The 17,115-nt window shown below is 41.1% G+C and overlaps 1 protein-coding gene across 1 annotated transcript in view; it reads right to left on the bottom strand.

Moving 5' to 3' along the window:
• Positions 1-17,115, bottom strand: part of Tmtc4 (Transmembrane O-mannosyltransferase targeting cadherins 4) — a 92,184-nt gene that overhangs the window by 11,405 nt on the left and 63,664 nt on the right. The window contains exon 13 of the mRNA XM_050190113.3: positions 15,546-15,687. Coding sequence (XP_050046070.1) covers positions 15,546-15,687 — 142 coding nt within the window. The remainder of the gene's footprint in view (positions 1-15,545; positions 15,688-17,115) is intronic.

Raw genomic sequence — 17,115 nt, 5'->3', positions numbered from 1 at the left:
AATGTCAGACTGTTGACTTTGAGACTTTACAGCAAGAAATGAGTGACACGTGTCAAAATGTAAAACGTGTACAGGAAGAGACTGCAACACTTCTCGTGTGGCTCGATAACACGGAAGACAGATCACGGCGAGGAAATCTCATATTCTTTGGGATATCTGATAGCCCGTCTGAGAATGCGCGTCAGTGTGAACAAACAGTTATCTCCATCGCCTCAGACAAACTGGATGCACGTCTACCACTAGACAGCATAGAGCATGCACACACAATTGGTAAATTTGTCAGCGGAAAATATTACAGGGTCTCTTAAGATCTCTCTTAAGAGGTGTATGACAAAAGCCTACTCTTCCTCCTCTTATCATTTGCCTCTTTCTCTTTGCCGCTTCTCTTTCTCTTCTTTTCTACTAAGCATTTTTAGGCATTTGTAAGAAATTGTTGTCGTTAGACATATGGGTCATTTCGTAGTCATTAGTAGTCTTTACAAGTCATTACTGCTCACTAGAAAGCATTTTTAGTCATTTGTAATCAATTGTAATAGTTACAATTTGTCATTAGACATATTGGTCATTTCATAGTCATTACAAGTCATTTCAGTCATTACTAGTCACTACTGGTCATTACTAAGCATTTTTAGTCATTTGTAATGAATTGTAGTCGTTACAAGTTGTCATTATACATATTGGTCATTTCGTAGTCATTACTGCTCACTACTAAACATTTTTAATCATTTGTAATCAATTGTGGTCATCACAAGCCGCCGTAAGGCATGTTGTTCATATCATAGTCATCAGTAGTCATTACTAGGCATTTCAGTCACTAATTAATCATTACTGGTCATTACTAAGTATTTCTAGTCATTTCTAATGAATTGCAGAAGATACAAGTTGTTGTTAGACATATTGGTAATTTCGTAGTCATTACAAGTAATTTCAATCATTAGTCATTACTACCCACTACTAAGCATTTTTAGTCATTTCTAATCAATTGTGATCATTAAGAGCCGTCGTTAGACATGTTGGTCATATCATAGTCCTCAGTAGTCATTACAAGCCATTTCAGTCATTATTAGACAATACTGGTCATTACTAAGCATTTTTAGTCATTTTAAATCAATTGTGATCATTACAAGCTGCTGTTAGACATATCAGCCACTTCACAGTCATTACAAGCCATTATAGACATTTAGTCATTACTATGCATTACTAGACATTTCTAGTAATTTCTAATAAATTGTGGTCATTACAAGCCGTCGTTAGACATATTGGTCATTTCGGAGTCATTAGTAGTCATTACAAGTAATTAGTAACCATAATTAGTAATTGCTAGTTAATTACCTCTAACAATCTCTATTATAACGTTATCATTCACTAACTGTCACTATCAATCATTTTTCATTCTTTAATCTGTCTTCATATGGCGTGATGACGCTTCGGCAGACACTCCCACGGTCAGGTCTGCTGACACAAACTTCACCATGGGCCTAGAAAGGCTTTCGCCTTAAAAAATAGGCCTTTAGTAATGAAGTTTGACACTTGGAAGACAAAAGAGCTGGTGTTTTCCAAACGGTCTGATTTTGGGGGAACTGGTATCAGTGTAAACAAAGACTTTTTCACTGCAACACGGCACACCTGGAAGAGGCTTCTGGAATTCAACAGAGGCTTAAACGCTAATTTCAAATTAAGCTACAAGAGATTATTTTTGGAGGGAAAGTGCTACATGCTCAATACTGACAAATTCTGTTATCGAAGTGAATCATCATCATCATCAGCAGCAGCAGCCTGGCTATGCCCACTGCAGGGCAAAGGCCTCTCCCATACTTCTCCAACTACCCCAGGCATGTGCTAATTGTGGCCATGCAAACTTCTTAATCTCATCCGCCCACTCAACATTTTGCTGCCCCCTGCTACGCTTCCTTTCTCTTGGAATCCAGTCCGTAACCCTTAATGACCATCAGTTATCTTCCCTCCTCATTACATGCCCTGCCCATGCCCATTTCTTTTTCTTGATTTCAACTAAGATGTCATTAACTCGCATTTGTTCCCTCACCCAATCTGCTCTTTTCTTATTTCCCCCTTAATGTTACACCCATCATTTTTCTTTCCATAGCTCTTTCCGTCGTTCTAAATTTAAGTAGAACCCTTTTCGTAAGCCTCCAGGTTTCTGCCCCGTAGGAGACTACTGGTAAGACACAGCTGTTATACATTTTTCTCTTGAGGGATAATGGCAACCAGCTGTTCACGATCTGAGAATGCCTGCCAAATGCACCCCAGCCCATTCTTATTCTTCTGATTATTTCAGTCTCATGATCTGGATCCGTGGTCACTACCTACCCTAAGTAGACCTTACCACTTCCAGTGCCTCGCTACCTATCGTAAACTGCTGTTCTCTTCCGAGACTGTTAAACATTGCTTTAGTTTTTTGCACATTAACTTTTAGACCCACCCTTCTGCTTTGCCTCTCCAAGTCAGCGAGCATGCATTGCAATTGGTCCCCCGAGTTACTAAGCAAGGCAATATCATCAGTGAATCGCAAGTTACTAAGGTATTCTCTGTTAACTCGTATCCCCAATTCTTCCCAATCCAGGTCTCTGAATACCTCCTGTAAACACACTGCGAATAGCATTGGAGAGATCGTATCGCCCTGCCTGACGCCTTTCTTCATTGGGATTTTGTTGCTTTCTTTATGGAGGAATACGGTGGCTGTGGAGCCGCTACATATATCTTTCAGTATTTTTACATACGGCTCGTCTACGCCCTGATTCCGTAATTCCTGCATGACTACTGAGGTTTCGATTGAACCAAACGCTTCCTCATAATGAAAACTATATACAAGGGTTGGTTATATTCCACACATTTCGCTATCACCTGATTGATAGTGTGAATGTGGTCTATTGTTGAGTAGCCTTTATGAAATCCTGCCTGGTCCTTTGGTTGACGTAAGTCTAAGGTGTTCCTGATTCTATTTGCGATGACCTTAATAAATACTTTGTAGGCAACGAACAGTTAACTGACTGGTCTATAATTTTTCAAGTATTTGGCATTCCCTTTCTTATGGATTAAGATTATGTTGGCATTCTCATAGGATTCAAGTACACTCGAGGTCATGAGGCATTGCGTATACAGGGTGGCCAGTTTTTCTAGAACAATCTGCCCACCATCCTTCAACAAATCTGCTGTTACCTGATCCTCCCCAGCTGCCTTCCCCCTTTGCATAGCTCCCAAGGCTTTCTTTACCTCTTCCGGCGTTACTTCTGGGACATCAAATTCTTCTAGACTATTCCTTCTTTCGTTATCGTCGTGGGTGCCACTGGTACTGTATAAATCTCTATAGAAGTCCTCAGCCACTTGAACTATCTTATCCATATTAGTAATGATATTGCCGGCTTTCTCTCTTGGCGCATACATCTGATTCTTACCTATTTCTAGTTTCTTCTTCACTGCTTTTAGGCTTCCTCCGTTGCTGAGAGCATGCTGAATTCTATCCATATTATACTTCCTTATGTCAGCTACCTTACGCTTGTTGATTAACTTAGAAAGTTCTGCCAGTTCTCTTCTAGCTGTAGGGTTAGAGGCTTTAATACATTGCCATTTCTTAATCAGATCCTTTGTCTCCTGCGATAGCTTATCGGTATCCTGTCTAACGAAGTTACCACTGACTTCTATTGCACACTCCTTAATGATGCCCATAAGATTGTCGTTCATTGCTTCAACACTAAGGTCCTTTTTCTGAGTTAAAGCCGAATACCTGTTCTGTAGCATGATCCGGAATTCCTCTATTTTCCCTCTTACCGCTAACTCATTCATCAGCTTCTTATGTACCAGTTTCTTCCGTTCCCTCCTAAGGTCTAGGCTAATTCGGGATTTTACCATCCTATGGTCACTGCAGCACACCTTGCTGAGCAGGTCCACATCTTGTACGATGCCAGGGTTAGCGCAGAGTGCGATGTCTATTTCATTTTTAGTCTCGCCGTTCGGGCTCCTCCACGTCCACTTTCGGTTATCCCATTTGCAGAAAAAGGTATTCATTATCAGCAAATTATTCCGTTCTGCAAACTCTACTAATAACTCTCCCCTGCTATTCCTATAACCTATGTCATATTCCCCCACTGACTTGCCTCCAGCCTGCTTCTTGCCTATGCTGGCATTGAAGTCGCCCGTCAGTATAGTGCATTTTCTTTTGACTTTACCCATCGCCGATTCCATGTCCTCATCGAAGCTTTCGACTTGCTGGTCATCATGACTGGATGTAGGCGCATAGACCTGTACAACCTTCAATTTGTACCTCTTATTAAGTTTCACAACAAGACATGCCACCCTCTCGTTAATGCTATAGAATTCCTGTATGTTACCAGCTATGTTCTTATTAATCAGGAATCCGACTCCTAGTTCTCGTCTCTCCGCTAAGCCCCGGTAGCATAGGACGTGCCTGCTTTCTAGAACTGTGTGTGCTTCACTTGTCCTCCTAACCTCACTGAGTACAATTATATCCCATTAACTGCCCGCTAATTCCTCCAATGGCACTGCTACACTCACCTCACTAGATAACGTTCTAGCATTAAACGATGCGAGGTTCAGATTCCAATTGCGGCCTGTCCGGATCCAGAGATTCTTAGCACTCTCTGCTACGTCACAGGTCTGACTGCCGCCATGGTCAGTTGCTTCGTAGCTGCTGGGGACTGAGGGCCGGGGTTTGATTGTTGCATTCATATAGGAGGTTGTGGCCAAGTACTGCAGCAGGGTGGCCAATCCTGCTCTGGTGAGGGAGTGCGTTACCATTTCTGATCACCAGGATCAGGCCGCACTCCAGGCCTGTTTATGCAATTTTATTAACATGCGTTTCTTTTTTTTAATCCAGTGGAAAATTGCGTGGCATGGGGTTTGAACCACGGACCTTTTGCACGCAAGGCAGATGCTCTACCTCTACGCCATCACTGCATCTTCGCTGCATACTGACAGACAAACGATCAATGCTGTCATCACGTCCCAAGGAGCAACCCGTTCCAGACATGTCTATGCGGAAAAAAAGTAGGCACATGCGAGAAGTGGAGGCTCATAATCAACATCATCCGTAATTTTTTCTAACATTCGGAGCGTTCTTCTTAAAAGAAATAGTTTAAACAGTCTAATAACGATACTGGAGCTGAAATTGTTGTGCTGCCGGAAACCTGGCTCTCTGACAAAATAGAGACAGGCGAGCTGTTTCACTGCAACGAAAAATTTACTGTATACCGGCTAGACCGTGCCGATAGGATAGGCGGTGGTGTTTTAATTGCTATTAACTCTAGTTTTGAATCGTTCCTTTTAAGTGTGACTACTAATCTGAAATTACGCTGGTGCTACCTATCTATCTGTTTCAAAAGAATAATCATAAGTGTCTGTTATCGTCCACCTGATGCCGATCGTGATTTTGCGGAAAACATTCATGACATATTAAACGAAATATCTGTTCGATTTCCTGGTTCACCCGTATTTCTCTTAGGAGACTTTAATTTCCCTACTATCGACTGGTCACGTTCCTGCCCCTTTGCTAATCTGGCATCTGCAGAGGCTGCAAAATTTCCCAGCATTTACTCAGATTTTAACCTGTTGCAGCTAGTTATCAAACCAATATATGTCATATCTACTACATGTTCCTTGCTTGACCTGATTCTAACCAATCATCCTGATAATGCTTCACTAGTAACCCAAGTGCCTGGCCTAAGCGACCATGACACCTTAAACTTTAGTATTTCTCTGCCTTCTACAAAAGTAAAGAAACACACTAAATATATCAGACTACAAAAAGACTAACTTTAATGCTATCAACTCTGAGCTATCAGCCTTCCTTGACTGCTTCCTTGTGACACATGTAGACTTATCAGTTCAAGAAATGTGGCTGTCTTTCAAAACTACAGTAATGCATGTCATCAGCAAATATATCCGACTTCAAGTAATTAATCAATCATCTAATGCCCCTTGGTACAACAACCATCTGAAACGATTGTACAACAAAAAAAGCATACTTTTCCATTCAGCCAAAAGATAATTAAACGCTGATAGATGGTTTGCATACACATCTGCTGCCAAAACCTATACAAGCGCTTTAAGAACATCCAAATTTAACTCCTTTAACTCGACCCTACCGTCTCTGATAAAAACTAACCCAAAACGCTTCTAGAACATTGTTAAATGTACCAAAGACAGCAGTACAAGCATCGTAAACAATTCAGGAGCTCCGGATCATCTTTGCGCTTCCCTACTTAATGGCCCGTTTTCCCAATCATTCTGCACAGCAAATATCTATGACTATCCACCTTTGCCATCCGTAAACCTTCTGGCAATGGATCCCATTACCCTCAACCCAGCAGGCGTTCAAGCCAGCATTTCCAAGATAAAGCAATCATCATCGAGTGGCATTGAAGGTACCAATTCCAAGTTCCTCCAGAGCACTGTAGAATACAGCTCCATTATACTTACCCTTATTTTTACTAGATCACTTAACGACAGTTGACCCATTGACTGGAAAACCGATAAGGTGATCCTGCTGTTTAAATAGGGGAACCCACATAACCCACTGAATTACAGACCTACTTCATTAACCTCGGTACCTTGCAAAATCTTTGAACATATCATTTTCCCTCACTTTGCAAATTTCCTTGAATCAAATAATTTTTTTAGCTGTTATCAACACGGGTTCCGGAAATCATATTCTTGTGAAACACAACTATTAACATTTACTAATGACTTGGATAGGTTTTTGAACTTGGGTTTTGCGACAGACTGTATATTTTTAGACTTTTCAAAAGCCTTTGATAAAGTTAATCACCAACTACTTATTTATAAGTCAAGCCTTCTAAACATTGACCCTTTAATATTAAAATGGATTTGTAACTTTCTTTCTAGTCATACTCAATATGTAACTATTAAATACAATGACTCACCAGAGGTACGAGTAGGATTTGGTGTAGCTCAAGGTTCTGTGTTGGCGTTTTTACTTTTCCTCATTTATATTAATGATCTGCCTAATCAAATCACCAGTTCTGTTTGTTTATCTGCTAAGGATTGCATAATTTACCGGAAGATAACTAATTATTCTCCCATGATTACGTTATAATCAGATTTAGATAACGTAATAACCTGGTGCTCTCGCTGGCACATGAATCTTAACGTCTCAAAATGTAAATTCATGATAATCTCACGTAATCAAGTAACTTTTCCTAATTACTACATTAACAACATCTCACTCGAATCAGTATCATGTTATAAGTACCTCAGAGTGCATATTACAAATGATCTCTCATGGAAGTGACATACTGGGCTACCTCAAGTGCAATTTCCTGCTGGCACCTTCTCCTCTAAAGCAAAAACTATATGTCACCTACATTCGATCTAATCTAGAATATGCATCATCAATATGGGACCCTTATCAATTCACACTAATTAACACTTTAGAAGCTGTACAGAATCGTTCCGTTCGTTTTATTCTTAACAATTACCAGGGCACAGCAAGCGTAACTAGCATGAAACTTGCCCTCAAGATATGTCCCCTTACTAAATGCAGAAAAGTTCCTTGCCTTTATTTGTTCCATAAAATATACCATTCAATTCCCACACTCAAATCACACTATACTGAACCAGCTTCCTTTACTTCTGCACGCTTGGACCATCGTCATAAGGCGAACAACCCATTCCACAGAACGACTACCTATGGTAACTCGTTTCATCCAAAAACATGCCATGAATGGAACACCTAACGGATCCACTAGTCTGTATTACTAACACCGATGACTTCCATAAGGCACTTACTAACATTATGTAGTATACCTTGACTTTATTATATTGATATGGTTAGAGTAGCTCTGTTTTCTTCTGACCAGCAGTGTTTATAAGTTATTTCCATTGTGCTACCCACCTAATCTACATACAGTATACTTTGCATTATGATTCATCTTCTATCAATATGAGCTTATCTTCTCACCCTTTCACTGTATATACCATGCATTTACATTTCGTGTGTATTACCCACCTGTATTATATTTCGTCTATATTTTTATGATGTGCCTATTGTGTCACTATAACTTGCATTATTTTCACATTGTACTATGCACGGTTATGTGATTATTGTGTTTTCTTCTTTATATAGTTATCTGTATCTATTAGCCCCTTCACAAGGGTGGAGGGGCTAAAAGTGCCACAAGGGTCAGTTATGGGACCATTGCTTTTCCTCATTCATATTAATTATATAACTTATATCATAGTTTCTCAAATGAGACTTATTGCTGATGACTGCGTCATTTACAGGCAAATATTAACTCCCGAGTATGTGACTCGCTTACAAACGGACCTAATGCAACTCAGCAAGTGGTGTAAGGTCTGACATATGGAGATAAACGTATAAAAAACAAAGCTTATTACATTTTCTACACTTACTAGTACTCCTCTAAACATTTACACAATAAACAATACAGGTATATAGAAAGTGCAAAGTTTTAAGTATCTGGGCGTCTATTTAACTACAGGTCTAACTTGGCAAAAAACACATAGAATATATAGATAACCAAGATGGCACTTAAGAAAATAGGATTAATCAAACATCATTTGTATCCTGTCAACTCAGAAACGAAGCTTCACAGTTACACATCTCTCATGCGGTCTTTGTTAGAATATGCATCCATAATATGGCACCCAGGTACTGTTGCTTTGCAGAACCGCATCGAGTCAGTACAGAATAAGGCAGTAAGATTCATACTTTCCTCATATTCACCCTATATGAGCGTATCATAGTTAAAAAGCAGGATCAACATTTCCGCTCTGAACACCCAACGCACAAATATTTGCATTTAACATTCTTTCATTCTTTATATTACAGCGAGCCAACATTTGCAACTAGTCGCATTCAACTGGCACGTCACATTTCATACAGGCAGGATCATGAACACAAAGTGCAATCCATATTTGCTCGTACACTAAAGTACCCATGTTCACCTCTAGTGCAAGCCATAAACGAATGGAACGCGTTGCCAGAAAACATTGTCATTTGCACTGATGGAGCTAGTTTTCAAAGGGAACTCCTGGAGCATCTCCATGCATAATGGCTGTTTTTATGTGTATGCGTCTCTTAGAACTATATAACTCTTTTCTTTCTTTCTTTTTTTAATTACTCGCGCACATTTAAATGTGGCACTATATTATAACACTGTACTTACCAATTCTGAGATTCATTTCAGTGTTTCTGTTATTTATGCACATTTGGAACTGTGTAATATTTATCTCATTGCACCTGATTTCAATTTGAATAGCATCTTGAATGTTAAAAAAATTAAATTTAATTATGGGGTTTTACTTGCCAAAACCACTTTCTGATTATGAGGCACGCCGTAGTGGAGGACTCCGGAAATTTCGACCACCTGGAGTTCTTTAACTAGCATCCTGAATGTGTCATGAAATTTCACACCACGGTGTTTTCTTTTTACCTAACTCATAGCTTTCTTTTTCTTCTTCTTGTTTGTTCAGGTGTTTCTATATCTGACACAATGATTTTGTAATGCACCCCCCTCTCCCTTTGAGTTTTAGGGTACATAAATAAATAAATAAATAAATAAATAAATAAATAAATAAATAAATAAATAAATAAGATGGTGTGTTTCGTGCATGCATTTGTTTGTTTTTAGCTGCCCAATGTTTTGGACGTTTTCGGGGTCCCTAGGCAGTCCCTAGTGAATTGGACATTGACTGTGTTGCAAATGTTTACCGTAAGCCTTCTTGCATTTCTGGTGCATCTAACATAAATGTACCCCATAAGTATGCACTAAATATGGGGGTTAACTTGATACAATTTTGTATTATTCGTCATTACACATTTTGGCATGCTAACTTGCTTGCAATGTTGGCATGGCACCTGCATCTACCTCATGACAGCACTGTCAGTGCACTGCCTGTAAATTGTTTACACAGTGGGTTTTTCAGCAACAGAATAAACTAGTAAGTGTGGTAACGCATTTTTAACAAAAACCAAAGGATATGAGTAGTAAAACAAATCAGTCGCAAAGAAAATACCATTAACCTTACATATGGATAAAGAGTTAAATAAATGGAAAATAATGTCCACAAAGTAAACATTGACAACACTGAGAACACTTGTGTAGCCATTAAATCAGTCAATCAATAAATCAATGAATCAGTTTATTATTGATGACAAAATGGAATTCAGTGCACCATATTTATACAGTTTGGCTCCCAGAACTTTGTGGAAGGGGTCCCTATGATAGATAGTGTTATTTATATCTGTGTAACAAGATCATATAGATGGGTGTACACATAAAAAAAAAAGAAAGGCAAAACGTTATACAGTACACAAAAGGAAACAAACTTTTTGTGAACTTCAGTACTGTACAGGAAATACTAGTGCAGTGAGTTTGAAAAATACTGAAACGACGATGATGAAGTTATGTCTTTAAGAAGGGTGTTCCAAAGACTGGCTGCAGTATTTGTAAAGGAAAATGTTCCATAATTTGTGCATGTATGTGAAACTGTTAACAAGGTAATAATGAGGATCGTGTTGAACACTGTGTTACGTGTTGATGAAATTGAACTGACAGACTTAGTATAATATTTTTCAGAAATTTGTACATAAGAACTGCAATATGAAAACGAGTGTGATTATGCAACATTAAAATATTTAATAGAAGGTAAGCAAATGATATAGACTCAGTATGTTGGGAAAAACTGATTATTCGTAGAACTGTATTTTGAGCTACCTCAATTGGCTGTAATGTTGTCGGATGCGCAAGTCCACAACTTGAAATACAGTATGACACATGCGATTCGACAAAACTATGGTAAAGGATTAGAAGGGCTCATAGTGGAAATAGATGCTGTTGCTTATAAAGTATTGTTACCTTTTTTATAAAGCTTCCTAGTTACCTCATGTGCAGTAGCCGACCGATTTTCTGGACCTGGAGGGGGCCGAAAAATAGTCTGAATAAGAGAACAGTCCGAAAAACCCGTGAGTCACAAAACCGAACTTTATTCCAGCTAAACTAGACTGAAAAAGTTGCGGATGGTTCCTTGTTTTAAATTCCTGCTTTTTGTAACGACGTCTGCTTGCACCTGTGCAAGCGACACGTTCTCATCATACACACTAGACAACAATGTTGAAGCATTGACAATGTCTTGCATTGATGGTTGCAGGCGGCCAAAGGTGTTGGAGTTCGAGTCGCTTTGCGGCGGTGCTGTCACATGGCGCACGATCTCGTCGTACATAAGCTCCGTGCACAACTCTATGTTGTTGTCAATTGCTGCAAACTCGTGAAAAGTAACAGCAGTCGGAAGGTCCATCCCACTGCTGCTCAATTCGGCAATCAGCTGCTCATCAGTGTCGATGTCTTTAGCGGTGCCATTTGTTTCTTTGGTCACAGGTTCTTCAGAGTTGCAAAATCCAGCATGCCTAAAACAATCTGCAATCGTCGAACACTGAACAGCCTTCCAGGCATCCACTAGCATGCCAAATGCCAAGAACAGGTTTAACGGAGTACGTCTTCCTGTTGTCAAAGCACATGAGTGTGTGGCCAAGTAAACGGGCCCGGTAGTGCACCTTGAGGTTTTTAATGACCCCTTGGTCCATCGGTCAGAGCACACTCATTGTATTCGGCGGCCAACCGCATTTGCCCCGAACATGACAGTTTACCTCTTCTTACTATGCTTCCCACCAGCGCAGGCCTCATTAGTAAAGGAAAGTGAATGGTCTGGCAGCATCTTGAAAAATAGGCCTGTCTCATCACAATTAAAAATGACTGCAGGAGCATACTCTTGTAGCAGAGCCTTCAACTTACTTGTCCGGTAATCCATGACAGTATATAGATCCATGGCACTGCTCTCCCAGCAAACTTTCTTGAAAGAGACTCCGTGCCTTTTCTTAAACCCATGGATCCACCCATTGGTGAACTTGAAGTCCTGAATGCCCATTTTTAAAGCGAGCATCTTGGATTTCTGCTTGAGCACGTTGCCCAAAATGGGGAGGTTCTTTGCTAGGACTCCTTTCAACCACAGCTGCATGGCCTCTTCAAGCTCCGAATGTTGTCCTTTCCGGTCATTTTTTTATTTTTTTTTAGTTTTGCAGTGAGACTGGTCGACTGCAGGCAAGATCTTTTCTTTGTTTTTCATGTAATCAGACAAGGTCTGTTTGGAGATATTAAACTCCTTCATGACGTCGACTTGGGTCCGTCCTTGCTCAATAAGCCAGGTGATGGTGGCCTTCCTGTCCAGCACCATGGCCGAATATTTTTCACGCTTCTTCAACACATTCACTGGAGGCGTGTGAAGAGCAGGGGCCACGGCATTGAAAACACGATGGCGTTGCGCTGAATGAACGGCCACAACACACTGAAATAGCGATGATATATTGTACGGCGGCTAGTGATGGCAGGTGATGATTTCAACTGCACTGTACTGGATAAAAGCCAGTGGATCACTGCCGGACGAAAACGTGCGTGACACCACCTAGGACATTGAGGTAAAACTGATGATGATGGTGGTTATCGTGAATGTCAGCTGGCGTTCATAGGTGGTGTCCAAAAGTGGCTGCACATTACCAGTTTCTGGCTCTTAAAATTGCTTCCGCCGCAGGCTACAGGCAAAAGCATGGCCTTTAAGATTGGCGTGCCTTACAACAGGCGCCACCGTTGCCGCATGGATTTGGATGCCTCCTATACTGCTAATCAAATTACTATACCGATCCAAGCCACTTCATGTTCGACCCGAAGCTAGTCAGGTGGCTCAAGATTCAAAATGGCATCCTTCCCGACTCATAGGGCTGGTCCGTCACGGCAAATTTTGTCCAGAAAATCGAACTTCTGGCTTTTGTGTTGTCCGAAAAATTGGTTGCAATAATGCATTAGCTCTATGCACGGAGTAAGACATATAGGAGGTGAAACTCCCGTCAGCGCGAGCGAGCGCGGGCGACCAGATAAAGTCACAATTGTTGCATGCGCCGACGCTACCCTATGCAGTGGCGGCACCATGCGGCGCGTCGTAGAAGCCGCAGCGGAAAAAAAAAAAAAAGCAGCGCCCGGCAGGCGGCTCCGCAGCTCCGGTGCTCACTCCGGCGGCGCCCGCTCAAAGCAGACGACAAGCAGACGACACGGGTGTTTGCTTCAGCGGGCACGCCGTAATCGAACTGCGTAGGTGCGCGCACTCAAGAAAACTGTTTTGTTGTGTGCCCATCAAAAAAGCAACACGTGTGGCAAACTTCCGCTAATCTTCCTCTTATCGCCAAGCAGCTAGGGCAACTAGTTTTCGCGAGTCTTAAAAAAAAGAAATGGAACGGAAACACATGCACGGCGGCATCCTTCCTACGCGCACCCCTGTGAGCACTAGAGCGAGAAACAAGCGGTCGCCCTTTGAGCGATTAGGAACGAGATAGCCATCAGTTTCGCAAGCGCAAAAAGCCGAAAACCGCCCGCCACGGAGCAAGATAGCCCTGGCTGCAACCAGAAGCTACGTATCATCTTATAGCTGTCATGGAAAACGCGTTTTATTTTTTACTGTGCTCAAATGGCTGAAGCGTAGCAGCAGTTGCTCTTCGGGCTACAAGCGGTAAAGAAGCGCGCGAGAGTGCCCTGAGTAGAAGTCAGGCGCGCGCGGCCGAACGGGAGCAACACGCTCGACCGGTTGCCCTGGCAACCGAAACGGCGGTAATTTCTTCCCATGCCGCCAGGTGCCGCCAGCATGAAAATATATCCGCGCGCTTGTGACCTTTTGTGGTCGCCGCAAACAGCGGAGTTTCCCCTCCTAAATATTTCTTGCTCCGTGGCTCTATGGGAACCCTGATGGTGCATTTATGAAGTCCGAAAGTTCAAAGTATGAAGTTCGAAAAATCAGTCGGCTACTGTACATGATAGTGCCACGTCAGATGTTCGTCTATCACTAATCCTAAGAATTTTGTTTGACTGCCTAACTTTTTAGAGGGCTACCCCATTAAAGAGCAACTCGCCATCCTCACTAAGCAGCGTGGTTTTAGCAGAAAAAAACATAAAACAGCTTTTAGTAACATTTGGAATCAACTCATTTCTGTGTAACCAGTTAGAGAGCCGGTTGAATGTAATTAGCTTTTTTGTATAAATCTTTCTCATCCTTAGTCGCTATGAACAGATATGTGTCATCTGGGTATGGGACAGATTCTCTCTAGTATGTACGATGGGAGATCATTTATGAATAGAATGAACAAGAAAGGACCTAACATAGACCCTGTGGGAAACCTGTATTTAATGTTTTTTTTACCAGAACTTCGTCCAGTGATGCAGACGTACTGTTGCCTATTCATCGGATAGCTTTCTATGAACTTTTTAGGAGTGCCATGAATACCGTAGCCTTCTAATTTAGACAGCACTTTCTTGCAATTGATTACATCGAATGTTTTTATCAGGTCAATAAATATCCCCATAGTGAGGAGCCTATTTTCAATATTCTGCCTAATTTTTGCAATCAAGGTCAGCAAGGCTAGTTCTGCACTTTTCACTTTCATGTCATATTTGTGCTTGATAAAATTTAGTTGTTTTCGAAATAAAGTCTAATTCCCCTGTTTAAGTAGTACCTAGTTTCTCAATTATCTGGGATATAGGCAAAGGCAATGTGATGGGCCAGTAATTTCCGACTGGTAGTTTGTTGTTCTCTTTAAATAGTGGTATTATTTTGCCAAGCTTCAAAGGTATCGGAAAGGCACCAGATAATAACGCTGTATTTGTTACGTCTGCTAAAGGCTCAGCAATAAAATTCACTGACTGTTTCAACAAGGCTACAGGTAAGTCATCATGTCCTACAGAATTTGTGTTGTTTAATGAAAGCACAGCACTACGAACCTCAGCAGGATCAGTAGGAGCCAGATAAGAGGAGCTGCAGTGATGGTTTATTATGGGTAAATTATGAGGGTGCTCAAAGTTCGCAGGCTGTTGTTCTGAGGTAAGATCTGCAGTAACCTCAGCAAAGTAACTGTTAAATCTCTGTGCAAGTGCATATGGTTCAGTTATAACAGTGTTTCCATCAGTAATAGCTATCGCTTTAGTTTGATGCATTACGTTATTCACTGCAGAGTTTAGAACTTTCCATGTTTTAGAAGTATTTTTAGTGGCACGCAATATTTGTGACTGATAATAATCAGCCTTCAAAATATGCAATAACTTTTCAAGACGTTTCTTATATGTCTCGTAGCTCATCTCTAAGTCTATAAGGACAGAGCTTAAGTTTCTTATGTAGATTATTCTTATGATTTATTGATATTAAAAGGCCTTGTGTAATCCACGGCTTTCTCTTCAAACCTTTTCTACAGTAGGATATCGTAGAATAAGAACTGCTCATGTGACTGTGACCTATATTAACAAAAGCTTGAAGATTTTCATCAGCGGTAGTGACATTATTTTACACTGTCCCATGTTTCTAACCCTAATTTCGATGTTATGGTTTTGTAGTCATACACTTTGTGGATATATATTTCATTCTTAGCAGGGAATGACAAAGTAGGCACAGTAAAGATGGGCATATGGTCTAACCTTGTTACACCCACTTTCAGTACTTACCAGGTTTCCAAGATTGTAGTAGCAGTCTGGATACTTGGTTCTGTGGCTTATGGCAGTTCGGTAGCTCTGCTCAGCATCATCCAGCAGGCCTAAACTGCTCTGAACAATGCCTAGGTTCATCCAGGCAGCTGCGAAATCTGGCCTGCATGGCAAGGGGACCATCCTTGTCATTTGGCTCACACAACTAAGGTAGCAAGGCATCAGAGCAGGGAAATGTACAACAGAGATATAAATGGAGTAGAAGAATAACCTGGCCATGCAGCAAGACTGACTGATTTGTGAAGTTAAACATCCCAAGGCAACAGTGGAGATATGAAAGCTGCCTCAGCGGAACGCTCCTGATTAATTTTCCCCACCTAGAGTTTTTAGAGGTGGGCAAATATATAAACTTTTGCGAATACGAATCAAATACAAATAGTAATTGTATTGAATATCAAATTTGAATATTGAATAGTCAAATGCAGATGTATCTATTTACAGCAAGAAGAGTTCTTTCAAAATCATTAGGTACTATGCCTGTACTGACTAGCACACAAAAAAAGATAAACTATCAGGGACAGAGGATAAGTTTTAAAGACAAAATCACTAATTGTCATGGGAAAATATTCACTGACAATTATGATACTCCTTAATGCAAATATTGAGCACAGCGGTTTAGGTCTTTTGAATTCATATATTGTGGCAAAGAATTTGATGCTGAATGACAGGGTCCTCTTGGTGGCAGCTCTGAGCCTCTGCTCCGGCAGCTCGTTTAGCAGCAGCAGCAGGCAAAGCATTTCCATCAGTTGCGACATTCAATGTTCAGAAAGAAAGCATGAACACGGGAACACATGGCTCGCACGGAGTGCATTCTCTAGTGGCAGTGGCAAATGAAAAAGCGTATCCACACTGGGTCCAAAGCCCACGCCAGTGCTTTGTTTCCATACATGGTATCGGTGCGTGCGCTTGCCGCATGCCTGGTCGCCGCCAGCACTCCGCTTTCCTTCTCACCCTTTTGCAGTAATCTCCTCCTGTTTTCCTCCTCATGCTTCCACTGCGCCCTCCTGCTCTGCTTTCCTCCTGGCACCCTCTTCGTAATCGCAGTCTCATCTTCCACTGCGTTCCACACTCGCTCTTTCATCGTTCACTGTGCTCGTGCGCTCGATTATGAGAAACACTGACACTGAAGCCCAACGCAGCGACGGGCACCCAAGAGCTGTGCTCTAAAGAACTGCTTGAAGATCTTTAGAGCCTGGTTTCAGACAAGCTTTCAAAAAATGAGTGGCTGCTGCACGATTAGCTTTACAAAAATGCCAAATAAATGTTTGTTGAAAAATGATCAGAAGTTGCAGAACAAGAAGAAAAGAAAGCTGGGGAGGGACTTGTGTCTTAGACACATGTAAAAAAGCCCCTTGCAAAAAAAAAAAAAAAGTCACTGGTTGCAGCATAAAATATAGAACTGGTACATGATTACACTGCCAAAAACACTAAATGACACACTACAAACAAAAATTACATGCTGTCAAGTAGGCTAACACCATGAAGCCGAAATCAAACCTTGCATAACAGATTCTGTTTCTGCATTACTTGG

The sequence above is a fragment of the Dermacentor andersoni genome, chromosome 2, assembly GCF_023375885.2.
Source record: "Dermacentor andersoni chromosome 2, qqDerAnde1_hic_scaffold, whole genome shotgun sequence".
NCBI lineage: Eukaryota > Metazoa > Arthropoda > Arachnida > Ixodida > Ixodidae > Dermacentor > Dermacentor andersoni.
Note: the sequence above shows the minus strand (reverse complement) of the source record. Positions and strands in the feature narration are given on the sequence as shown.